Source organism: Muscardinus avellanarius (assembly GCF_963383645.1).
Source record: "Muscardinus avellanarius genome assembly, chromosome: 22".
Lineage (NCBI taxonomy): Eukaryota > Metazoa > Chordata > Mammalia > Rodentia > Gliridae > Muscardinus > Muscardinus avellanarius.
Window position 1 is genome coordinate 9,467,300 of NC_137808.1, and position 27,213 is coordinate 9,494,512.

The window sequence follows — 27,213 nt, forward strand, 5'->3', positions numbered from 1 at the left end:
CTGTCATCCGGGTATTTGGGAGGACAGGAGGATCGCAAGTTCGAGGCCAGCCTCTGCAATGTAGCGAGACTCAGCATCCTAGCAAGACTGTGTTTCCCACTGAAAAATAAAAGGGCAGGAGGGGCAGCTTGGAGGTGCCGCGCCCCTGGGTTTAATCTCCAGTAGCAAAGGGAAAAAAGAGAATTTGAGGCAACAGTAACTAGCTTGTCAACTGCATATGATCGGGTTCTCGGCGGTGGATCTGTCCCCGTGTCCCAACGAGCCAGCTGGCTCCCAGCTGACTGAGGTTCCCTGCCACGATTCCACACCGCACACGAGCAGCGCGCTGACAGTTCAATCCCCAGAAACATGCCGTGTGGCCGACAGCTCAGTGTTCGAGCCAGGGCACTGTTTAGGCACTGGGGACTGAACCCAGGGGAGTCCGACCTCTGAGCTACACCCCCGGCCCTATTTTATTTCTTTGTCTGAAACACAGTCTCACTACGCTGCTGAGGACCTCACTGGCCTCCAACTTCTCATCTTCCTGTCTCAGTGTCCCAAGGACTGGGATGACAGGTGTGTGTCACCATGCCTGGCTTACTTTTGAAACACTAAGTTGCTGAGGGCCTCACTAAGTTACTGAGGCTGGTCTCGGCACAGTGATCCTCCTGACTCAGCCTCCCAAGTACTGGGATTAGAGGCATGCACAAGCAGGCCCAGCTGATAATGCTAAGTCTGGACATTTTAAAAAAAGTTTACCTCCCTCTTCTGAATGACCCGGCTTACTAGCTCAGTGCACAGTGAGGTTTTTGAGGGTCAGTATTTCAACACTGTTCCATTTCACTATCTGCAATACAATACCATTGTTCCCTCGAAAGGTATCCCCTTAGCGATTCATTCCTTAGTGAATATAACACAGAAATAATGGGCAGCACTAACGTTATATGTGGCGTTCACACAACTGGAAAACGCTGCCGCAGCAGGTTTTATACAACTGCAAATAAAGATGCTTAAAAAAAACCACCTGCCGGATCTTGCATGTTTAACCTTGTCAACTTCGAGCGGAGTCCTTGCTGTGACCTGCGCGCCTGTGTGGACAGGGCGGGCTGGTCTCGCGGTGCGCGGAGCTCTGAGCCGGGCCGGCGGCGTGCCGTGCCGTGCCGTGCCGCGCCGCGGGGCCAGGGCCGGCGGCGGCGGGCTCCAGGCTCCAGTTCTCCCTGGCCACCCCCCGCCGATCGAGGCTGCCAGAACACACACGTACTTTTACTTTCTTAGGAGAAAATGTGTCACTTGATTTCCTTCCAGTTTCTTGGCTCGTGCCAGCAGCTAAAAAAAAAAAAATTGCTCAGAGAACCCAAATGAATCGCTACCCAGAAATGGTGGTCAAAGTTCCAAATGTGGTTCAATAAAAACTGCTCATCTACCCGCGGATTCATCTGCAGCCAGGGGAGCCGCGCGGCTGTGCGTTTCTGAGCGCTCCTGCGCAGGGGAGGCATTTATTTTGCGTGTGGAAGCCATGTTCGGGAGTATATAAATATTTATAAGAGCCAGACTACTATTTTTACCCACCTGGGATTTTTTGGGTTTCGTCCCCAGCCAAACCTTGTTGGTTGTGCTGGGGATTCTAAGCCTCCTGAAGGCAGGCGGGGCCTCGCCGGTGGGGTTTCTGTGAGCGCTCTGAGCTATGTACCGCGTTGAAAGGGCTCCATTAGGATCTTTTGTTTTTTGCGGGTCTGGGGATGGTACTCAGAGGCATTTGACCTCCAAGCTACACCCCCTACCCAGTTTTTTATTCTTTATTTTGAAACAGGGTCTCACTGAGTTGCGGAGGGCCTCACTAAGTCGCTGAGGCTGTCCGCGGACTGCGATCCTCCGGTCTCAGCCTCCCGAATGCTGGGATGACAAGCGTGCGCCCCCACGCCCGGCTATTAGGACCCTTTTAAGGCTGGATTTCTGACAGGGCCAATTTTCAATTTTCCACTTGGTATCATTCATAAAGAAAAGAAAACAGGTCTGCAAAGTCAATTAACGGGCTACGTGGACAGGCAGTCGGGATGCTGAGGAGAACGTCTCTGGCCGCTCGGGGCGGACAGCCAGGCCTCAGGCCTTCTTGGAGGATGAGCCGCGGGCTGGGCCGTGTGCACCGGCTGGACTGCTGAGGATGAGGACAGGAGCTGCCGGCGCGTCTCTCCTCGCGTTCCCCAGGCCCTGGCCACGCTGGGCCACGGCCTCTGTGCTCCAGGCCCAGTCTAACTTTCCCTTTTCTCTAGTGGGTCGCATTAGCCAGTGAAGCCAGACAGGGCTGCTGACCGCAGAGCGGGGAGCGTGAGAGGTGCTGACAGTCTGCGCTGCGGCCGACGTGGGGACTTAGGTTGCTTATTTCCTCCCACAGACTCCTGGCAGATCAAACCCTTCCTCCCATGCAGAAGAGCGGGGTTGGCGACACTAGGCCTCTTGGTATGGGCGAGGAGGACACCAGAGATGGGGACTCTCCGTTCCAGAGCCGCCCGGCCAGAGGGCTGCCTCTCCACACAGGTCCTTGCTTCTCTGCGTCACCAAGTCCACATAGACATTTTTATAACAAGGGAACCATGTCACATGGCCCAGGTTACTAACTTCCTCTCTCTGTTCCCAGAGGGCCAGACCCAGCAAATAATGATCACTGAACTTATAGAAACCTAACAGGGAGCCAAAGAGAGGTGCACACCGGTGAACCAACGCGTGTGTGTGTGTGTGTGTGTGTGTGTGTGTGTGTGTGTGTGAATGTATATATTTTGGTAATGGGGATTGAACCCAGGGGCATTCTACCTCTGAGCTAGAGCACTAGCCCTCTTTTGCTGTTTTGTGGGTTTTTTTTTTTTATTTTAATTTTAAAGAGCATCTCACTAAGTTGCGGGGGCTGGCTTCAAAATTGTTATCCTCCAACCCGGGCATGGTGGCCCACGCTTGTCATCCCATCACTCAGGAGGCTGAGATGGACGGCCTCAGCTACTGAGTGAGGCTCTTTGCAACTAACTCCATGAGACCCTGTTTCAAAATAAAGAATAAAAAATAGGGCTGAGGGTGTTGCTTGGAGGTAGAAAGCCCCTGGGCTCCATCCATATTCCCCCCCACACACACACACACACCTGCTATCCTCCTGTCTCTGCCTCCCAAGTCCTGGGGCGACAGGCATTAGCCACCATGCCCAGTTCCCAGCCAGATTCTCTGCCAGTCAATTACACCACTTAGGAAGGGAGTCGAGACGACTTCTTTAGCAAAGCAGCAAGCAAGACTGTCCTCTGGCCTCCACCTTTACACACAGAAAGCAGGCACTTGGCTGACCGGGCGAGGACGGCTTCCATACCGTCCTGGGCCGTGGACACACAACTCCCTGCCCTTCCCTGGCTGGAGTCTCGAGAAGGCGAGGAGACAGAGCTCCCCAAGGAACTCCACTCAAATTTTACTCTACATATTTAGCCCCGAAGAAACTTCCTTCATCTCAGAGAAGAAGCTACCTAAAAATGCTACATGTTTTAAAAAAGCAAGTCTGCGAGCAAATAAATCTAGTATTAAAAAATCACAAACAATATTCAATATAGCCAAGACAGACCATCAGAAAAATCGTGTTTGTGTTTTCTTTCTTCTTTTTCTAACCTAAAGCTCTCCGATGTTCAAAATCCCCCCCCCCCACCATAATATATAGCCATTTTTCCAGTGCACTTGAGGTCTGATGAATCCGGGCAGTGCCAAGTATTTTCGAGTCTGTGGGAGCTTCCAGAGGGAGGCCAGAAGAATGGACGGTCATTTGAATCACCAAGTGACAGTCTGGGCTGGCTCCCCGTATACATTAATAAATTAGAATTTTAATTGCATCTCTGCCTGTAGGAGCTGCCCCGGGACTTTAATATGTACCAACAATTGGCTGTGTTAAGGAATCCGCTGCGTGGCCTCCACCGCTGACCTCCAGGATGGGACTCCCAGCCCGACCGAGGAAGCCATCGGACCTGATCCTTTCAACTTATTTGAATCCTGACAAATAAGCTCACGGCTGAGAGGTCAACACTGTCATATTTCAACCTCTGGAGCGTTCTTAAGATGTCTGCACAACAAAGCTCGTTCCTCCATACCTGACAGGGCGCTCGAGTGGCACCGCACCTCATTAAAAACATCCCCTGCACCGAGGAAAGATGCAGAGACCGAGAGCTGTTTGGGGAGCGCTTGGAAACAGTGCACACTGCCTTCGACTGCTCCTGAGAGGCGTGTCGTGTCACCCTGCGCTGGACCTCCTTGGAGAGGGGCTGGGACTCACATGACGCCCAAGGGCATACTGATCTGGGAGGAGAGCTTGGAAACTGGAATCGGTTCCGGCCCACCCAAAGTCAACACAAGAGAGAATTTGGGTGGATCTCAGGACCACGTTAACTGGGACCCAGGTTTACCTTTCTGCTGGACCTATGCTGCTCCCCAATCCCTACTAGGATACAGTGATCCTCACTCTCTGTCTCGAGGTCATCAGCACCAATGACGGAAGCAGCTGGGGCGTGTGCCCAACTCGAGAGTGACCGCTGCCCTGGGCCGAGCGTCTTAGAAATCTCTATGACAATTCTCGACTCCAAGTCGCACCTCCACCTTAGATCTGCGAAAGCCACCCCCACTCTCTCCTGTCCCAGAAAGCCTGAATCCAGTGGCTGCTGCGATGACCTCTGGCTGTCTTCACTAGAAGTGCCTCGCTGTGCACAGTAACCGTCCACCAGGCAGGGAGCTCGTCGCCCGCGCCGTACAGCAGCGTATGTCCAGAGTATCGGGTCCACCTCGGGTCCAGTAAGAGTTCTGTGGCTACTGACATCTAGGTAAATAACCGATGCTGCGCCCTGGAGGCTGCGCCGCGTTAGCGGCATCCCCAGCCTGTGCCTACGAAGAGTCCGCAGCCACCTCTGCTCTGGCCGTCAACAATGTCTCCAGAGAAAGGAACTCTCTCGGTAAATTGTGGACAAAAGGACAAAGATAAAAGTCATGATGGAGAAGAGTTTAGACTTTCCTCAAGAAACCAAAAGCCTACCTGCCATCAGATGCAGACTTTGGGTATATATCAAGGAAAATAAAACCAGCATACCAAACAGATGCAGGTGGATACCTACTGCAGCAATAGCCAAGATGTGGAATCAGCCGAGATGCCTCTCGGCAGAGAGACTACAGAGAGAACATGTGTGTGTGTGTGCATATAGACTGGACCACACATACGGTCATATATATAACCACACATACACATATGTACGCACATACATGCACATATGTACACACAGTGGAGTATCACTCAGCCAGAAAGAAGACCGAAAGCCTGCCATAAGCAGCAAAATGGATGGAAGCAGAGAGCACCATGTTCAGGAAAATTAGCCAGATACAGAGACGAGTGAGTACCCAGCATTCCTCCTCCATTGTGGAAACTAGAGGAAGCCGATCCGAGAGGCGAACAATGGCTACTGGGGAGAGGAGAGGACCTGGCGGCGTGATCACTGCGCGTACACGGCATCTCTAGAAACTGCCTGTGGTCCTGCGGGGGTCGATGTCATTGCCCACTGGGCGCGCACGAGTCCCATCCTCTGGCCCCGCACCCGCCGCTAGCCGCTCAGCCTCCTGCAGCGGCCCAGAGTCCGTGGGGCTTGTTGCCCCCAGCGGCACACGCCCTGCGCACACAGACCTGCTGCCCAGCACTGCAGGACTAAACAGGCACAGTGGCTTCTAAGCTGATCCCTGCTGGCCCGACAGAGTCACGGCAGTTAAAAGAAAAGCGAGAGTCCTTACCTGAAGACCTGGCTGCTTGTCATTCCTCTTGGGCGACTTTAACCCACTAACTTGCTGCTGCTGTTGCTGTTGCTGCTGCTGCTGCTGCTGCTGCTGCTGGAGGAGAAGCTGTCTGGCCACCTGCAGGGCCTGGAGGGACAAACGGAAGCAAACCGTGGAGTTATGACCTGGGCTTGGGGCCCCCCGGCTGAAGGGGTTCCAGTAATGAACGGTACCTCGGGCCTGGCCCCTACTTTCCCATTTCCAGGCAAAGGAAACAACATAAAATTCCAAACGGCAGATGTCGGGGAAACTTTCCACAACTTGTTTGCGTTCTCTCCTGGCCAGCTCTGCGTGCGCAGCTCCTCAGGCACCGCCCCCATCGGGCAGCCACTGCACCTAGCCAGAGTCCGCCATCGTCTCGAAGGGCGCAGAGAGCCCAGGGGCGGCCCGGGCAAGGACAGGCAGCCAGGAGACAATGAAGGGCCTGTCTCGGGCTCCTTGGTCCAGCCCAGGGCCTTTGGGGGAACTTGGGAACCAGAGTTGACATTAACATCTTCAACCACATCTGATACCAGATAAAGTGGCGGGGGAAGCCACGGTCCAGGTGAGAAGTGAGTTGCTATAGATACGGTTACCTTAAAAGGACTTGAGGCTCTGTGGTGGAGCCCTTGCCTAGCATGCATGGGGCCCTGGGTTCCAATCCCGGCACTCCCAAGAAAGGGGAGGGAGACACAGAATGCTATGGAAACAGACGGGTTACCCCCGAATGATCTCCACAGAAGACAGGAAAGGAAACCATAAGCCAGGTGTGGTGACGCACGCCTAGGTGCTCCCAGTACTTGGGAGGCTGAGACAGGAGGTTGAAGGACAGACGTGGCCACATGGTAAGACCCTGTTTCCACATAAATAAAACAGGGCTAGGGCTGTAGCTTGGAGGTAAAATGTCCCTGAGTTCAATCCTCAGTAAAAAAAAAAAAAAAAAAAAAAAAAGACAAATAGAAAAAAAAAAAATCTTAGCTAATCTGTTCCACCGCTGAGCTGCACCCCCAGTTCACGTGTCTGTATGTGGCTGTGGGTTTACTTTACTTACTGTGTGGAACTGGGGATAGCGCCCCGGGGCGTTCCAACCCCGAGCTATGCCTCCAGCCTATTTCTCATCTTATTATGAAACTTACTGAGTTACTGCATGCTAGCCTCAAACCTACGATTCTCCTGTCTCAGCCTCCCAAAGGCGGGGACTCCCAGACACAGCATTGAGCCAGGCTGCCATGGGGCGTCGGAGGGGAGGTCTGAACTGAGGACAGGAAAAGAAAAGGGAGTCCTCCGAAGCACTGAACGTATGACCAACGTTTCTTTTTTAAAAGTTCAAGTTAAAAGGAAAAAAAAAGCGTCATTAATAAACTCGAGGCTATTCGTTGACACAGAAGCAGGAGACACCTTTGCAAAGACGGCAGTGTCCAGCAATAGACTACTGAGGTGTGGGGCGATGCTAGGACCTCTGGGGGGGGGGGGGTCACGCTTCCCGAGTGAGTCAGCTGAAAATGGAGAAAGTCCACACACATGAAAGGGCAAGACTTGCCAGGCGTGGTGGCGCACACTTGTCATCCCCGCGCTTGGGAGGCGGAGACAGGAGGATCACGCAGGTCCGAAGCCAGCCGCGCTGGCTTAAGAGACCCTGTTTTCAAATAAAAATTAAAAAAAGAAAGGAAGGAAGGAAGGGCAAGACTTTTCTCTGGGCACAGGGACAAACGTGATTACTCTCTTTTATTTTTGGGGACTGGGTCAGATTGAACCAAGGAGCATTCCACCTCCAAGCTACACCCCCAGCCCTTGTTATTTTGAAAGAGGGTCTTGCTAAGTTGCGGAGGCTGCCTCCAACCTGCGATCCCCCTGACTCAGCCTCCCAAGGACTAGGATTACAGATGTACACCACCACGCCTCAAAGTGAGTAAGTTTGAAGTCATGTCCCGAGGCCGCACGGTGGCTCTGCTTCCAAGACATGGGGAGAAGACAACAAAGAAAAGAGATGGGCCTGCCTCCCGCCCGCCACGTCCAGCCTCGTGCCCCGAGGAGGGGGCCTCCTGACACCCAGGAGCACTATGCCCGGCCCTTCAGGAGCCGCGCAGGGAGGGACGCCCTGGGGACCCACCCGGAAGATGGGCTGGCTGCTGGGGGCCCCTGGACACGGGGCGCCCGGGATGGGCTGCCAGAGACTCCGCCTGCTGTGTGCTGGAGGCTCCTGCATAGCTGGACTCCGGGTTTCCTTATCTCCTTGGAGACGCTCGGTACATGTGTAGGTGTAAAAGTGGACAAAAGAAAGATTTCGTTTATATCATGTGAGGAGAAGCGCCCCCAGCAAAGCCTCTCCGCCTCTGCGCACGCGCCCTTAGCTCTGTTCCACGAGGCTTTAATGCAAGGTAGCAAAGGGAACTGTTGGATATTTTAGGTGCTACTGTCAGGGTTTCCTGAGTAAGAGGCTATGGAAAGGAAGGGGCTGGCACGCAGACAGAGACGGAAAAGAAGACAAACTACATGCAGAGAGAGAGAGAGAGAGAGAGAGAGAGAGAGAGAGAGAGAGAGAGAGAGAGAGAGAGAGATTGTGTGTGTGTGTGTGTGCGCGCGCGCGTGCGTGTTTTACTGGGGACTGAATTCAGGGGCATTCTACTTCCAAGCTTCATCCCAGTTCTTTTTATTTTTATTTTGAAACAGTATCTCTCTAGGTTGCTGAGGTCCTTGCCAAGTTGCTGAGGCTGGCCTTGAACCTGCGATCCTCCTGTCTCAGCCTCCCAAGTACTGAGAAAACAGAAGCGTGCCATCACTCCCAGCTGGCTACTGCATTTAGTAGTGAAATAGGGCAAGCAAAGAAAACCCTCGTGCCAGCCACTCTGCGAGTCTTACCCTGCTCTACCGGACACTGGGAGAACAGGACTCTATAAAATGACCACATCTCAGAAAAGATACACAGATGCTCCACCTTTCTACAAAAGGGAAGGTCTAAGTCGGGCATGGTCTCACACGCCTTTAATCCCAGCACATGGGAGGCTGAGACAGGAAGATCCCAGCTCCAAGGCCAGCCTTAGCAACTTAGGGAGAGACCATGTTTTAAAACTAAAAAACAAAAAGGGCTGGGAGTCTAGCCTGGAAGTAAAATGCCCCCAGGTTCAATTCCCAGTACCCCCCACCCCAACACACACAGCAAGCATAGAAAAAGAAAACTCTTGGAGAAGATTCTGCATAACACCCCGTGGGCAGGTCTGACGTGTGCATTAACACACAGAGGTCTCAAAAAAAAAAAAAAAAAAAAGAGGCAAACTGGAAAGTTTTTGGTCAGGGTCGCAAATGTGGCTGGCCAGCTACTTGGCTGGTCCAGTGGAGAAGCCCCCGACTCATTTAAATGGTGGGGTAAGGAGACCTTAAGAAGATGTTGTGACCTGTGGAAACTGCATGGACTCCAACTTTCAGCACCCACAAATAAAGTTGTGTTAGCATACGGTCAAACTCCCTTGCTAGCACAGGGTCTGTGACTGCTTTTATGCTAAGAAATGGAGCTAAGTACTTTTTAAAAATTTTTTTGTGGTAAAGGGGCTTGAATCCAGGGCATTCTACCTCTGAGCTATACCCCCAGCCCTATTTTTTATTCTTTTTTTTTTTTTTTTTTTTTTTGGTGGTACTGGGGTTCCTGGAAACCCTTCTACCTCTGGACTACACTCCCAGATCCCAGATCTATTTTTATAGTTTTATTTGGAAACACGGTCTCTTAAGCCAGCGAGGCTGGCTCCGAACCAGTGTGATCCTCCTGTCTCCGCCTCCCATGCGCGGGGATGACAAGCGTGCGCCACCACGCCCGGCTTATTCTGTATTTTGAAACAAGGTCTCACTAAGTTGCAGAGGGCCTCACTAAGTAGCTGAGGCTGGCCACGAACCTGCGATCCTCCTGCCTCAGCCTCCCAAGTCCTGGGATTACAAGTGTGCGCCACCAAGCCTGGCTCAGAGCTAAGTATTTCCAAAGGTGACCGCCAGGCCTTCAAAGCCTAAAATCCTTCCAGGAGAGTTTCCTGAACCCTACCTTGGTTTGCTACCTGTATTCTGAATTCTCCAGTGACTGCACTACACAGGATTTAAACGTGAACACACCTCATAACCAGTCTCCCCAAAGGACTCTAGCACTGAGCGAATAAGCAAGACCACTATGAATTAGCTATGACTGTGTGTTGCTGGAGACTGAACCCAGGGACACGCAATTAGTACCTTCAGCCCTGTTTTACTTTGGAGTGTGAGACAGGGTCTCTAAGCTACTCTAACCTGGCTGGCCTCCAGGGGACTCACCTGTTTGTGCCTCCCGAGCCCTGGGTTGACGGGCACGCCCCAGAACACCAGCTGAATCAGCTGTTCTTCAAGTCCAGATTCCTGACACGGAACTGAGGCTGGAGGACAAATCTGTCCACACAGGCCCCTACCAGAAACCCTGGAGGGCTGGGCGCAAACTGGAGGCAAACTCGGCTGGTGCCATGGGTTATTCCCGCTCTGTCCCGAGAAGGCGCCCCTTCCCCGCCTCAAGGGGCTGCTGGGAATCAGACGCCCCCCTTCCGGTTCCCTTTGGAAAACAAGCAGCAGCTGCCCAGGGCCAACAGGAGAGGAGGCCCGCCCTCGCGTCCTGGCCCCTGCGCTTCTGAACCCCCAGTGTGGCCTCCACCTGCATCGGGGGCAGCCGCCACTGCCGCCCCCCGAGGGGCGCCCGGCACGCAGCAGCAGATCTGGCACCCGGGGGACCCCATCGCCTGCTGGATCCAGACACGGCCACCCTCCTGGCAGCTCAGGAAGAGGAAGGACAGTGGCGCCCAGGACTAGATGGGACCTACCGCCTTCTGTGGTGTGACACTGGAGATCGGACCCGGGGCCGTTCTATCTCTGAGACACGCCCTCAGCCCTTTTTTATTTTGAAACAGGGTCCCTAAGCTACCTGCCAAGGCTGGCCTCGAACTTGTGATCCTCCTGCTGCCTCAGCCTCTGGAGTACTGGGACAACGGGCACGCACCATCGCGAGTGGACTTTTAAAATTTAATTTTGAGTCAAGGGCTTGACAAGTTGCAGAGGAGGTTGGCCTCTGATTTGTGATCCTCCTGCCTCAGCCTCTGCAGTCCCTGGGATCACAGGCGTGCACTGCCACGCTGGGCTTCTAAGGCAGTCACGCAGTTAATAGAGTGTATTTTCTTTGGAGGAACCCTGGTGAGTGGTAACTGTTTCCCCTCTATTTTCTAGAAGAAATGGAATGAGGGAAGGCAGAACTCTCCCTCCACGGCCTCGTGCACACGTCTGTGGCCCGCTACAGAGACCTGGGCAGAGGCGGGTCAGAGGCTCCAGACCAGAGCAGACGCTTGGCCACCATGCACCCCGCCCCCAGAGGACCCCGTAGCATGGGGTCAGCCAAGCCCCACATCCATTTGCAGTCATGACTAACCCCTTTTATTCAGAGGGTACATGGGGGCTACTTCCTGCCAAAGGCTAAGGATTTTCATGAGACAGAAATAAAAAGGTGGGGTGGGGTGGGTATCTATGATCTTCTTGCAAAATCGGGTGCAATAGGTTTAATGGCCACAGGTCGTCAGGGAGTCTGTTTGAAGTCCTTGGTGAGAGAGAAGCCGGCACCCTCCTCTCCCCCGTCCTAGGAGCGCGGCCCCGCAGCCGCGGTGCTGGCTGAGTCACCGGCCACACCTGAGTGCTGCCAGGGCCCAGCGTGTTCCAGCACGGAGCACGGCCTGGGGCCGGGCGGCGAGGTTCACTACCAAAGGTTCACAGCGCTTAGGTGGACGGATGGCGCTCCAGCTTCCGTTTCCCTTTGGTTGTGTTCAGGGACGAATCCGGGGAGGGCAAAGGAGGAGGGTTGCTTGGTCAGAGGGCCTATGACCTTGTACGTGAACCCCGTCTTTTCTGCAGCGGCCTGGTAAAGGCCAAAGCCTGCGGCCCTCCCTGGGAACTGCGCAAAGGCACATCCTTTGGGAGCTGCGGTTCCCAAGTGTGCAGAGCAGAGTGTGGCTCACAGATTTTAGGGAAACGCGGGATCTAGTTTCAGGAAAGCATGGTGCCCTGGATTCCTTTTCTTGGAATCCAAGCCACACCGCCACAGGAGGCCACCAGAGGCGACGGACACGGGAGAGCGGTGCTCCACGAAACACCTTCCTCTCTCTCGTGAATCCTCGGTGGAGGAGCAAGGACGAGAAACGCTTTCGAGGCAACATCCCAGCAGATGTGGCAGAGGACAAGGGAAGGAGCCAAAAAGAGCAAGCAAGGAGATAAGAGTGGCCCCAGCATGTGTGATAAAAAAAAAGGGGGAATTTATCACTCTTGGCTGGAGATGGCTAATAGTCTCCAATAATTTACACCATTTTTGGGGTGTGTGTTGACAATGGGGATTGAACCCTGAGGTGTTCTACCTCCAAGCCACACCCCTAACTCTTTTTAAATTTTTATTTTTTTGTGGTAATGGAAATTGCACCCGGGGCATTCTATCTCTAAGCTACACCTCCAGCCCTAATTTTTTATTCTTTAGTCTTTATTCTTTATTTTGAAACAGCGTCTCACTGAGTTGCAAAGGGCCTAAGCAGCTGAGGCTGTCTGCAAACCATGTCTCAGCCTTTTTTAAAAAATTTGAGACAGCATGTTGTTAACTAGCTAAGAGGCTCCCTAGGTTGCTGAGGCTGGTCTTTAACCTGTGATCCTCCTGTCTCAGCCTCTGGGATGACAGTAATGTACACTTCTTAAAGGCAAAGGGTACACCTGCCCAACAATTTAAGGGAGACTGGGGTGCGGCTCAGTGGTCCCGCTCCTGCCCTGGTCCCATCTTTAGCACTTGAGAAACTGGAAAAATAACCTCCATTTAAGACCCGGGGAGTATCAAGAAACAGGGAAACATTGGACTAAACACAATGTATCCTTGGCTGACCAAGTGGAATAAACACAATATAGCCATGGCTGGCTGAGATAGGGACCCACGGCCGCTCTACCTCCTGTGGCCCAGCCTCTCTCAGGGAAGGAGGGGAGGGGAAGGGCCGCTGGCTCTCTAATCCCTGATTCCAAGTGGAAAAACAGAGAATGTGCAATTGTGACTCGCTCAAGGTCACAGATCTACAGTGTCTGAGAAGAGAAAAACAAAAACAAACAAACACTGTGCCCAGTGCCCAGGAACTCGATATGCGCTTTGCACCAAGGTCGCTGGAGGGAACAGAGGCGCTGGCCCAGGAGGGAGGCGGGCGGGCGGGCGCTGGGGAGAGGGGAGGGAGGCGGCTCTGCCTCAGCCTCCCTCCTCTCTTCCTTTCCTGTGTCCCCATCGCAGGACGCTCAGGGCCGCGGCCGCCCTGCCCTAGGCACCGGGACCTGCCTCGTCAGTCAAGTCCAGCAACAGCTAAGACGACTGCACACCTGGCTCGTGTGTGTGCATTTGTGTGTACAGATACATTTGTGCATGTGTGCACATCTGTGCATAGGTATATATATACAAGCTTGCGTGTGCACATGCATTTGTGTATATGTAAATATAAGTGTAGGCACAATGTGCCTGTACATACATTTTAGTGTATTATAATATTTGTGTGTGGGTATAAATATATATGTGCGTGTTTATATATTACTGTATGGGCATAATGTGTGTGTGTTCACAGGCATTTGCTTGGGTGTATGTATATAGCTGTGTGTGTGTGTGTGTGTGTGTGTGTGTGTGTGTGTGTGTGTGTTGGTGGTATGGATTGTTAAATAGCGGCATTATTACAGCTGCTCTGCCCTGGTCACTGGGGAGAAAGATGAGTTGTAAGGGCTGCCATGGATGAGGCATGGTAGTATGTATCTGTCATCCTGACACCTGGGAGGCTGAGATGGGAGGATCACAGGTTGCAGGCCAGCCGCAGCAACTTAGTAAGACCCTATTTCCAAACAAAACAAATAAGCATATAAGCAAATAAAGAGGGTTGGGAGTGTATCTCAGCAGTGGAATGCCTCTAAGTTCCATCCCAGTACCCCCCCCCAAAAAAGCTGCAACTGAGCCCGGTATGGCGGTACGCGCCAGTCACCCCAATACTTGGAAGGCAGATCTCAGCAACTTAGCAAGACACTGTTCCAGTAAACAAGAAATAAAAAGGGCTGGAGGTGTAGCTAAGAGGGAGAATGTCCCTGGTTCAATCCCCAGCACGCGTGCACACACACACACACACACACACACACACACACACACGGGATTTCTCACGTCATTTTCACCATTGCTGAGGTCTCATGATCCCCAGTTAAGAGAGGCGGGAACAAAGTCAGCGGGTTGAAGCTCTAGACAGCCGAGGCGCGCCAGTGCTGGCCTGTGACCGCTGCGCTGTGCCCGCGGCGGCCCGCGTGGAGGAGCGTGTTCATTCGGTCAGTGGAAAGCAGGCTCCTGTCCCCAGGGCTCGAGGCCACCATGGCAGAAAGGGCAGCCGAGAGCGAGAGGAGGTGACCGGCGCTGGCCGCGTCCCCCGCGCCGCTTCCCCATCTGGTCCGCTCCTACCTGCCGCACAGGAGCAGAAAGCTCACCTCCTGGGCCGGGGCCTGGTGGCCTGGACAGATCCTGCAACCGGGGAACAAGGACGGCAAACATGGCTGCCACCTCGTCACCCAGGTCAGGACCCTTCACTCCGGACAGAACACCGTGGGCTCGCCTACAAGGAAGGACACAGTCCCGCCCGACATACTCCCAGGCAGCTGTGCGGTGAGCTTTCTGTTCTTGTTCTTGGTACTGGGACTGCAGCCTGGGCATTCTACCTCTGAGCTGCATCCCGGCCTTATTTTATTTTATTTTTTTTTGGAAGCAGGGTCTTACTAAATTGCGGAGACTCGTGCTACATTGCAAAGGCTGGCCTCGAACCTGCAATCCTATTGTCTCAGCCTCCCAGATACTGGGATTATAGGCATGCACCGTCACATCCATAGCTCCTGTGGGAAGCTTTTAAGAAGATCCTTACAGTGGAGAGAAAAGAAAGCAAGAGAGAAACAGGTTTGGTTTAGGTAGGGGGCAGGTCTGGTCAAGGGATTAGAAAGACTTGCTTTAGAAAAGAAATAAAGGCAAACCCATGTTCCTGAGACGTACAGATGTTCTCAGAGCAACAGCGAACTTTGGAACTTCGAGTGATCACAGTTTAGCCTGAGGGAGAACTTGAGTCTCCACTCCAAGCGTGAAGAAAGAACGATTCTTTGGGAATTTGGGGGAATTACTGACCCTGACAGCATCATAGCAACTTTAACAGCAGCAGCAACAGCAACAGCAAAACAAGTTTGCTGTTTAAAGCAGGGACATCGTCTACAGAAACAGAATCCACGAGTGGCTCGGCACCCGCCAGTCACTGCCCCTGGGGTTAAAGGCCAGCAGCACCACGGGACGCCGTGACAGCGGCCCCGGACGAGCCACTCCATCCCCTGCGCCTTGGCTTGCTCCCTGTGCGAGTGGGGAAATCACGACGCTACGTTATAATCGATGAGGGTAATGGGCAGAGGCGAGCCCTGACACCACCACGTACTTCTCCAGTGAGTGTTAGTAAGTGCAGGACAGTAATGCGTTCACAGGAGGAGACACAAAAGAGACACGTGAGAATTAGGAAGACAAGAAAAAGTCAAGTGTGGTGGAGACCTGTCAACACATGGTGACAGGTATAAGGGACCTTGTCCTAGGCAAAACCAGAATCTTTCTGGACCATCTTCCGAGAGTCAGTTTTTAAAACCCAAGACAGCCCGGCGTGGTGGCGCACGCTTGTGATTCCAGTACTTGAGAGGCTGAGACAGGAGGATCGGAGGCTTGCGGCCAGCCTCAGCTACTTAGTGAGGCCCTCCCCAACTTAGTGAGACCCTGTTTCAAAATAAAAGAATTAAATAGGGTTGGAGGTGTGGTTCAGAAATAGAATGCCCCTGGGTTCCATCCCCAGTACCACCTATACACACATGCGTGCACACACACACACACACACACACACACACACGCATGTAGCCCAAGACACATTTGAGTAGACTTAGCCTATCTAATGTGTATATTCACATGTCAACTAAATGGTATCAGAAATCAAACAACCCCTGCCCTCGTGCTCTAAAGGGATCGGGGAACTCTTCCTCAGAGGAACTCGGGACATCAACTGGGCATCGTGGCACACATCTGCCATCCTGGAACTGGGGAGGCTGAGGCAGGAGGAAGGCAGGTTTGAGGCCAGCTTTGGCAACTTAGTGAGACCCTCAACAACTTAACGAGACCCTGTTTCAAAAGAAGTAAGGAGGCTAAGGGTGGCGTTCGGAGGTACACTGCTCTTGGGTTCAATCCCTAGTACAAAGTTAAAAACAAAACAAAAGATGAAGGGACACTTGGCCTAAGGCCAGGCAGGACTGAAGAGACGCCAGGCAGCAGCCCCCGGGGCCAGAAGCGAGTTCAACGCTCTCATACAGAGCTTGCAGGATGGAGCGGCTGGCGACCGGCTCAGGGTAGCCAGCAAGCTTTTTCGCAAGGAACCCACTAACACACTAACCTGACTTTTGTGGCTTTTTTTTTTTTTAAACTCATATTGAGTTAAGGGGAAACAAAATAAAAAACCACAACTCTCCGCAATCGCCATAGGAACCCCGAACCTGAGCAGACTGAAATCTGGCCAGAGGAGCCGGGCTGCTTGCAGCAAGTTTCAGGCGATCGCTAGGCCCCCAGCTCGGTCATCTCCCACTCAGAGGCTGCTCCCTCCGAGCCACACTCCTGGCCCTTTTTATTTTGAAACAGGGCCTCGTTAAGTTGTTGAGCCTGGCCTCCAACCTGTGATCTTCCTGTCTCGGCCTCCCAAGGACTGAGCTTTCTTGCTCTGGGGTAGGGCACTCTCTCATGAGGCTGCCCGTGTTCGGAGCTGGCTGGATCACGTCACAGGAAAAAACCTTTCTCTTGGCATCTGGGTCCAGCCTGAGCATTAGGTGCAGAGGCACAGGAAGCTGTAAAGCGCTTTAACGAGGATATGTTCCCCCACCTCTCAAGTGGGTTCATCTCTGGGGCCTGCCCGAGCCGTGCCCCAGGGAGTTCCGGGCATTAATGAGTTAACATGAGTCAGGCACTTTGATTCCCACAGACAAAAGGCGCTGTGTAAGTACAAAGTGTGATCTTCCAACCCGCCTGCCTGGTCGAGTCACCAGGAGGACGAGCCACGGGGGGCCCTGTGCCTACACCGGCCCTGAGGAGCAGACCCTGCTGCTGGGTTCCCATGTCTATCAGCCCAGAGGGGGTCCCTCGTGTGCATGCCAACACAGTACGGGAGCGAGACACAGGGCCTGCTGTGAGTTCTTTTTCTTTCTTTATTTGGTGGTACTGGGGGTGGACCCAGGGGCTTTCTACCTCCGGGCTATCCTCAGACCTGTTTTATATTTTATTTGGAAACAGGGTCTCACTGAGTTGCTGAGAGCCTCACTAAGTAGCTGAGGCTGGCTTCAAACCTGCGCGATCCTCCTGTCTCAGCCTCCCAAGCGCGGGGATGACAAGTGCGCACCACCACGCCCGGCTGCCTGATGTGATTTCTAGGGCTGGGTGTGCTGGGCTAGGCTCAGTGCTAAGGCTGTGCACGGCGTGTTTTCAGGATAGGTATGAGCACTGCAATCCCTAGGAAACCAAGTCCTAGTTTTTAAAGAACACGCCAAGCCAGGAGTGGTAGTGCATACATGTCATCCTGGTACTTGAGAGGCTGAGACAGGAGGACTGCAGGTTGGAGGCCAGCCTCCTCAACTCAGCAAGACTCTGAAAACTAGAGAGACCCTGTTTCAAAATGAAACATTAAAAAAACCTGGGAGTGTAGCTCGGAGGTAGAATGTCCCCGGGTTCAATCCTTAGTAACACACACATACACACAACTGTTTCTCATATATACGTAGATAGAGATTAAAATGTGACATGCCGAACACAGTCCCTTGCTACCTTTCCGTTAGCTGTTCAAATTTACATCTAAAATTCGACTCTGGCCCCAACCCAACCACAAAAGCCATGGATTTGTCCAACGGGGCGGCTCACAGGCGCGCCCACGTGTGCTGCGGAGCTGTACCACCGAGGCAGCCCTCGCCGAGCTGCGGGACTGGAGAACCTGCCGTGGCCGACCCTGGCCCGTCCCCAGTGCCACAGTCCCCATGCTCAGCTGAACGCCCAGCGGACTCGCGGAAGGCCGAAGGCTCCTGGACGCAGAGGGTTAACTGGCGGCGCCTTTAAAAACTGGAAGGAACTGTCTGATTCCCCCGTATGGTCAGACAATGCTCTGATTATTTTCTGTATATCTGTGAAAGGGCAAGGCTTTCCCCGTGGAAAACAAAACAGACCTGGGTCACACGCTGGCTTGCCTCTGTCCCTCCCTTCCCTTCTGATAAGTAAGCAAACGCGCCATCCAGAAAAAGCAGGAGTGGCCGGCCGGCCGGGCCGAGTGGACAAGCCAGCCAGAGGCCGGCGCTGCTCCCACGCTGGGCTTCTGGGCCGCGGCCCCGCGCCTCCGCCAGCGTCTGGGCAAAGGCCTGCACTCACTCTTGCCATTTTCCCTGCAATTACTCCCACTGCTAAACAAATTGTCCTTAAGCCAGGAGCAAGCAGCATCGTCTCTTTCTTGTTTTCTTTTTCTTCTTTTTTTCTCCTTGCAAAGCAGAACAAGTTATGAACGTTAAAAAAAAAAAAAAAAAAAGCCGTGGCCACAGACACCAACATATTTATCCTGATTGCGCCCAGCCTGCTTCCATCGGAGGACCGGACAACCGCCGAGAATATTTTCTTTCTCTGTTCTATTAGATGCCATTGGAGACACTGAAATCTGAGGATATTTAGTCTGGGAACTAACAAACAGATTCAGGGTAACAGTGATTCTGTGCAGATCAAAAGAGCTGATCTTCCATTTCCTGTCGGTTCCCCGGGCTAGTACATAGTTTTTTAAAAAACTAAAACAACAACAACAAAAATAACACCTGGCTTGCTGCTTCAACTGGGGCTGGTCGTTAGGCAGCCAGCGTGTGGGGTGCAGAGGGGGGAGAAAGGCCGGAGGGATGGCTCCAGGCAGGAAAAGGTGGGACTTTCTTTGAAATGTGTTTAAAACATCATCTCCAGCTGGGTGTGGTGGCAATATGAGAGTAATCCTAGCACTTGGGAGGCCGATACAGGAAGATGGCTGGTCTGCGGACAGCCTCATCAACCAGGTGATACCCGCAGCAACTTAGGGACACCCTGTTTCAAAATAAAAAAAATAAATAGGGACGGCCTCAAACCTAGAATATCCTTGTTCAGTACCAGAAACCAAGCAACAAACAAAAAAGGCATTTCAACAGAAAGGTTCGTTCACCTTCCAGCACAGCCCCTGGGCTTTCTCTGCCTTATTAATTATGATTAAGGAAATTGTGTCAAGAGCCTTCCAACATAAAAGTTACCAGCCATCAAGCAAGCAAGCAAACTGCCCGTCCCTCTCACAGCCCACTCCAGTTAAACCATACTGCTGAGAGGGAGGACCCTGACCCCGGCCTTTTCACCAGTCGGACTTGGATCGGCGTGGATTTGGTACAAGCATCATCAAGACCCATCCGCACACGCTGACAGGGCCGTGGTGCAAGCACCAGAGAGGACAGTCCTGGGGAGGCAGGACTGCCCCCGAGCTCTCCTCCCATCTGTGATACCAGGAAGAAGAAGACGGCGGCCCCGCACCACGTCCCAGGGAGCAGAGAGCCCGATCCGACTCCCCGCAGCCTGTGAAACGTCCTGCCCAAGCACACACAGCCGCCGAGGAGCTGATTCTCTCCACAGGCGCCTTGGAAAGCAAGAGAGGTTTCTCTGGCAGGGAAGAGGAGCCGGTCCCCTAGAAAGAATGGAGCTAGCTAGCATGGATGGAGACAGGAGGGAGGGGGAGAGACCGAGCCATAAACACGTTAGAGCATCCTATTCCACCCAGCCCAGACAGTGGACAAAGCCTGGAGCCCCGGGGCAAAAGTTGAAGCCAGAGAGAACGGCCCCTTTGCTCTGGACACTTACGGAGGAGCCGAGTTGGGACGCGCCGTCTGCCTCTGGATCCCGTCTTCTGGCTGTAGATGGTTTCTGGCTGTTTCTGCGAAACGGGGGTTTGCCGCGTGGTGAAAAGAGATGTTTGAATAAACAGGAAGTGCTGAGAGGCTGAAGCACAGGAGAGAGAGAGCCCACTGGAGCACTGTCCTTTGTGGACGACCTCAGAGAGGTCTGGCCGCCCAGAAGCCGGCAGGGCTCTCACAGCACCACAAAGAAACCACAAGAATTCCCCAAGTCATTCTTCACGCGCCAAGTTCAACGCTCGGCTGGAGCTCGCAGGTGATTTGCAAAGTTGCACCGGACACTTACAGCCATTTAGTAACGCCGCCTGTGTCTGCACGCTGCCGCCCCGGGCACGCGGGGCGAACCCCCGGCTGCCCCCACCCTGGCCAGACGCAGCTCCCGCAGGCAGACAGACACAAGCCAACCTGCTCTCGAGATATTTTTATGGTGACATTTACGTAGGCAGGATGCTTAAAAAAAGAGAGAGAGAAGAAGAGAGGAAGAAGAAGAAAGCGAATTCAGATTTTGCAGAACTGAGAGGCTCCGGTCACGCGCGTTTTTAAAGAACACAGCCCTCCGCGCCTTCCTCCTCAGGGCCGTGCCCTTCTCTGGCTACATCGCGTCTCTTATATTCCCTTCGCTGCTTGCCGTGCGCGGGACTGGCTTCCTCCGTGTGCCTAAGCTCCTTAACCCTATCCCAAACTGATTATCAAAGTCCTGTCTCCTGTCACCTGAGCATCTTGACAGGCTCTGCAAAGAGCACTGCCGAAGGCACAGCCAGGCAGCTTGCAAAGTAGGAAGAAGAGAGGAACAGCCATATTCAATTTACAAAGAGAAAGTGACAAGCCTCCTCTGGCGGGGAAGCCACGGATTTGTCGTGGCGCGTGGGATGCGGGGCTACCTGTCACGCAGGTGCTAGGACTCAGCTAAAATCACTCATGGGAAGCCATCAGTGGATTTTTACACGGGCCCCGTCTTTTCTCCCGGGAAGAAAAATTTTCTTTTTCTTTTTTTTCTTTTTTTTTTTTTTTAACTGGAATTCATCTTCTTTTGATCTCGCATTCAAAGCCTCGGCAGCTTGAGAGACGTTCAAGTCTGAAAGCGCATCCAGACTCCGGAGATAAACCGCCAGAATCTGACAGGCAGGAGTAGGACAAGCTCCTAAAAACCAAGACAGCCGCGTGTTGCCGGTGTATTACAATGGCAGAAATCAGAGACATATTAGCTGGAACTGATCAGCCGAGAAAACAGTTCAAAAGGCAGATCAGAGATGCAGAGGACGCGGCTGGCGGGGGTGGAGGGCAGGGAAGGGCTGCTTTTCTGCCTCACTCCTTCCTCAGCCTCCCTCTGGAGGCTGCCTTTCCTCTGAGGCCAGAGGGCGGAGCAACAAAGAGGCAAAGGCTCCTCCAGCCCAGTGGCAGGGCGGCCGGCAGCCAGAGGTTTCCCAGCAACCCTCTTCCCAGGGCCAGGGGGACTTGCTATCTTCCCAGTGCTGTGTTTAATGGCTGCTCCTGCTTCTGGAACACAGGATCTGAAGGCACAGAGCCTTCAATGGAACGGCAGAGCTGGGGATGGATGAGGCCGGCCAGAGAGCATGGAGAACGGCCAGGCCCCGAATGTCCCGGATGGACAGACAGACAGGCAGGTGCCTGGGTCCTACAGGTAGGGCAGGATCTATCCCCCAGCTGCTTTTAAGCCCAAAGGGCAGGCGCCCTGTAGGAATATTGGTGAGAACTTTTTTGGAGGTATGCAACTACTGTTTTCTAAATAAAGCCTCGGATGCTGGCTAGAACAGCACAAGCCTGTTATCCAGAGGCTGAGGCTGAGGCAGGAGGATACAAGCTCCAGACTAGCGTCAGCAACTGTATGTGTGCATGTGTGCATGTGTGTATGTATGTGCGTGCGTGTGTGTGTGTGTGTGTGTGTGTGTGTGTGTGTTATTTGGGATTAAACCCAGGGACATTCTACCTCTGGGCTACAAGCCGAGTCCTATTTTATCTTTTATCTGAGAAAAGGGCCTCACTAATTTGCTGAGGCCAACCTCGAATCTGCCATTCTCCTGTCTCAGACTCCCAAGTACTGGGAAGAAAGGCATATGCCAATAAGCCAGGCTAATTTTCAAAGACAAGAAAAAGGGGAGAGGTATAGCTCGGGGACAGAACATCCCTGGGCTCAACTCCCAGTACAAAATCAAAATAATAAATAAATAAAGCCTCTTTTTAAATTAAGGTCAGTGCGTATAGTAAAAAAAAAAAAAAAAAAAAAAAAAGTCATTCTTGAGCAATTGTGCGCGTCGAGCTGCACTCTGGGGCAGCCAGCTTCGGGTTGGGGGGACCGGACAGGGTGCTGCGTCTCCCAGCGCAGCCACCATGGCGCCTGACAGTAGGGCCCTCCCATGACGGCAAAGCCAGCCAGACCTTCTTTTTATGCATCCTGCTTGGATTTTTAAAATTAGCGCTTCCCCTTTTCTCTTTCTCTCTCTCTCTCTCTCTCTCTCTCTCTCTCTCTCTCTCTCTCTCTCTCCCCCCCCCCTCTCTGTCGCTCTGTCGCTCTCTCGCTCTGTTTCTCTCTTGCATAATAAACCAGTAGCAAAATATGGATTTAAACACGGATAACCCAATTTTAAAAGCTGTAATCAGTTTAAGGTTTGCCTTGTGCAAACAAGATTGCTGGGTAACTAAGTTACAAATGTTAAAAAGAAAAAACAAAAAACAAAACCAAACAAACAAAAAGCAAACCCCCTACAGACTCCGCACCGTGTTTTTAAAAGCCACCTTCTGTCCTGCATGAATTACAAGTTGGCGGCTCTGCCTTGAACTGTTCTCGTTCAATCTGTTAACGGCCTCACTCTTCTCCCCTAACCCTAAAAACAACAGCAGAGCTGTTTTTGACACTCTCTCCCCAGAGCCAGCATTGACTGCAGTGCCCCGCTGCTGTAACAGCTATCTGTTTCCGGCGCTGGGGGTGGAACCCGGGCCTCGCACATGCTCAGCGAGCGCTCAACCTCTGAGCCCCGGCCCCAGGCCCCATTATTGCTGTAAACTATCGCACTTCCCCCAAACACAAGGTTTACCCTAGAATGAAAGGCAAAATCCTGTGCACATCATAAAATGCGTGCTCCTCTACAACGGCCCTCTTTTGAGCTTCTCTCTCTCTCTTTAATCTGCTATGTACAAAGACCTTCATTAGTATAATTAAATGACTGTTGGGTTTTTTGATACAAACAACTTTTGATATGTCATTTAAAAACCTCATCATAACATCATTAAAGGGCGACCGTGCTGCAGAGACACTGTCTGCTCAGGGCCACGGAGCCGGAGCCACGCTCTGGGCTCCCGGGCGGCGGCTGGACGTGAAGGTCACCCTAGACCTTGATTCTTAGACTTGAAATGGTTTCTGGCTGCCTTTAAACTGGAGACAGGTAAAGCCAGGTCGCGGGGCAGCCGCTGTGCTGGAGGTGTGTGTGGGGTCTCCAGATGGCTAAAACAGACCTTCAACCACATACGTACATACGTACATATTTGGCATGGCGGACTAAACCCAGAGGCATTCTATCTCCAAAGCTACACCCCCAGCCCAATTTCATATTTCTATTTTGAAACAGGGTCTCACTAACTTGCAGAAGGTCTAAGTTGCTGAGGCTGGCCTCAAGCCTGCGATCCTCCTCAGCCTCCCAGGTACTGGGATAATAGGCATGCGCCGCCGCGCCCAGCTGTCCCTGGCTCTTTTAATGACTCGGAGGGACACCGAGCTTTGCTGACAACTTTCCATGGCCCGTGTAATAAGGAACCGATGTAACTGTGCCTGACTGCTGGCCAAGCTAAAGACCCAGGGTCCCTCTAAGGTGTCGCCAAGGAGGGGAAACCCGGAGAGGCCCGGTGGGGCCAGGTTCAGAAAGGTGCACAACCAGATACATGTAGGTACAAGTATATACGTCTATATGTCGATGTGCATGCTAATGTATAGGTACACTTGCACATCCCGATACATATATATGAAAATATGTGTGTTGTCTACATTTATAGCAATACTTCATATGTAACCAAGAGAGTATGATTACAGAAAGAAAAAATACCCCCCCCCCAAATTTGAAGATTGACCTGGGCAATTTTTTTTCTGTTTGTAGCATGGAGGGGGATTGAACCCAGAGACATTCTACCTCCCAACTACAACCCCAGATCTTCGTTGTTTTGAAACAGGGTCTCACGAAGTTGTGGAAGGCTTCTCCAAGCTGCTGGGGCTGGCTGCAAACCTGCGATCCTCCTGTCTCAGCCTCCCAAGTACTCACCACGCCTGACTAGGCCGGGCAATTTAAAGTCAGAGATACAGCTTGTATGGGAGAACAGAAGAGCAGCGGACACCGGCCCAGCAGAGAGCACCGTCTAACCGCGTCCCCTAAGTCACGCTCTCTCTACCTTAACCTTTGATGGCAAAATGTAAATTACGGAAGTGTGCAGGGAAGAAGAGTCCTTTTAGAGCTAAGAAAAACATCTTTCATTGTATCAGCTAAGTAACACATTTAGGCACATCTCTGTCTGAATCCTGTGTCCCCCAAACAAGGCGGGACAAGTCCCCTTGGGTAGGAGACCCTTCCCACCCTGGGCTGCCTCCTCCTGCGAGGTCACACACTACACATCCAGCTGTCCTCAGCTACAGCGCTCTCTAAAGGAGGGCCCCGCCTCTGGCCACGGGGAGAAACAGCCTCCACTAAGGATCCAGTGGAAACTGGCCCAAGCCAGCGAGTGTGACACAGGGCAAAAGTAAACAGCCCCACCCTGCCCCCAGCAGCTCCCCTTTCCAAGCCCCCGCAGCCAGTGCCTGGTACCAGGATGGCTGCCCCAGGGGTCAGCAGCGCGGGCTAGGCTAGACTGCCGGCTGGGTTTGCAGCAGGCGGAACTGTTTGGGCACACTGGCCTCGCAACCCAGGCCAGCTCAACAGCTGGCGAGGAGGACACACCACAAACGATCCAGAGGCCTGTGGGAAGCGTAACCCCTCTGCACCTGGGCTGGGGTGGGGGACGGGACAGTGGGGCCTGCAGGAGGACGGTTACAGCTCACCTGCCAAGTTCAGAGAAAGGCTCGGCCCTGATTCCACGCCAGCAGAGACCAGAGCAGAGCTGCATGTGAACTGTTCCCAGGCCAGAGTTGACAGGAGTTCTAGCCACTAGGCCACCTTCTCTTTTCTCACTCTATCTCTTCCTGCTGAGGATTGGACCTAAGGGGCTTCTACCTCCGAGGACAACATACGGCCTTTTGTTTTGCTTTGAAGCAGGGTCTCAGTTGCTGAGGCTGGCCTTGAACCTCCCTCCTCCTGCCTCAGCCTCCCAAGCACTGGGAGGGCAGGTGTGCGCCCCCAAGCCTGGCTGCCTGACTTCTTAACTGCCTCTTCCCTGCCGGTACCCATGACTTCCCCCCGCCCTCCACATGGAAACATCTTCCAGTAGCATTTCCAGTTCCCAGGCCCCTTCCCTGGGAAGTTGGAAGGATGCACCAACCGGCCCCCTAAACACCTAGCCGCGAATCTGACATCGGGAATCTGTACATAATTTACATATTCATTCCGCCCTGTGAATCCCCGAGTCTCCTAATGCTCGGGGACAGGTTATAAATGCACCTTCGGAGGCTTAATTCAATTGGCAATCGGAGAGGTCTTATCGCCGGCAATGTGTTATTTTCCTATTATTTGAGAAACGAACCAACGCGTTCCCCCGCCAGTGGATTTCTGAAGCCACCCTTTGCCTGTTATTGAAAGAAAATTGTGTTTATTACTCCTTTCGCAGAGTGTAAACTCATAAACGTCATCAGAGAGTACAAGGAAAGCTGTCAACTAAATATTGTTTCCTACATGAGCTGTTCTTCCAAGTCAATTACGCCTTTCAACTTCTGGGGCGCTGTATGATAAACTGGCTGTAAAACCCATTCGCATTAATATAGCACGGTGCCTTGCCTGCAAAAGGTAATTAAAGAACTAAATGACTCATAAGAATAGACATATTAGCTGCGAAATGCAAAGCAACTGGGCTGCCACATAAAAATATGTACCATTAAGATACGGTATTTTCATATTCCTGTAATCAGCTTCGGCAGACTAATGCTTATTTAATCCAGTCCTGGGCTAAGTCCATCAACAACTGTTTTTTGCCGTTTTCTCCTTCAGTGAACATTATGAGAGCAGGTTTGGGGGATAAATACCGCAATGAGAATTTTTTTTTTTTTGCATACTCGATTGGAGAACAGGTTTTTACATTTTAAAATCTATTTTTCTTTCTCGGGGAAATACGACATTAAGCAAAAGAAAAAAAAAATCATCCCTGGTTAAAAATTAAAAAGAAAATACGTGTATCCATGGGTGGCGACTCTCAATGTGGGGCATCTTGGGGAAGCGGGGCTGGGGTCCGGGTGCCCGACCTGGCCACTGTGTGTGGGAGGCGGCCCGCCCGGGCTTGTCAGCCTCGGCTCCTTCTAAAGCACGGGCCTTTGTTAATAACGCTGCCCTTCGCGTTAGCAGGATGAGGGCAATTTATCCTCTGGCAGAGGAGAAAAGAAATGCAGAAGGAGGGGGAAGGTGGCTGGGGCCGCGGGCTCACCTAGTGGTACCCAGGCCTTCCTCCTCTGGGAGTGAACAAGCTGATGGAGAGCCCTCCTCACAGGGACCGCTGTGCACTCCCAGATCTTCCTAGCTCTGTGCATCTCATTTACCAGCCAAGCCCAGGAGAACCTCTGTTTGGCACGGTGCTGCGGATTGAACCCAGGGGCTTTCTACCTCCGAGCTACAACCACACCCTTTTAAAAAAATTATTTTATATTTTGAAACAGGGTCGCATTAAGTAGCTGAAGGTCTCATAAGTTGCTGAGGCTGGTCTCAAACCTGCAATCCTCCTATCTCAACCTCCCATGCCGGGAGTGTCCACAGCATGCGCTGAAATACTTCTGGAATCATCCAGAAATGTCAGCTCTTCTTGTGGCCATCAGCCCTTCCTGATAGCTGGTGTGGCCAAAGGCTTTGCTTATCCGACTTCGGATTTGCAGCTTTCAAAACTCTTGTGACAGGTTCCATGTTGAGCCAGCAGTAAAAAAAAAAAAAAAAAAAAAAATCAGCTGTAGATATTGGTCTACCAGAAACCCACCCATCCCAGGGCTTTCTCAACATGTCCAGCCAGGCGTGGTGGTGCAGGCCTGTAATCTCTGTACTTGGGAGGCTGAGGCAGGAGGATCACAGGTTTGAGGACAGCCTCAGCAAGTAGTGAGACTCTCATCCATCTAGCGAGATCCCACTTCAAAATATAAATAAAATAGGGCTGAGAGTGCCAACTAAACGATCCACGAGACTTCTCTGACTTGGTTGTATTTATTTATATATTTTTTTCCTGGAAAATCTTAGACCTTTAACAAAAGATTGTTCTAGACTGTTCATCCCTTCCTTCTGCCTG

General features: G+C 52.4%; 1 protein-coding gene across 1 annotated transcript in view; it reads right to left on the reverse strand.

The window, feature by feature from the left end:
* Nucleotides 1–27,213, reverse strand: part of FOXP1 (forkhead box P1) — a gene marked incomplete at both ends in the record, with an annotated part of 200,234 nt that overhangs the window by 126,432 nt on the left and 46,589 nt on the right. Inside the window, 1 exon segment of the mRNA XM_080718125.1 lies at nt 5,764–5,892. Coding sequence (XP_080574251.1) covers nt 5,764–5,892 — 129 coding nt within the window.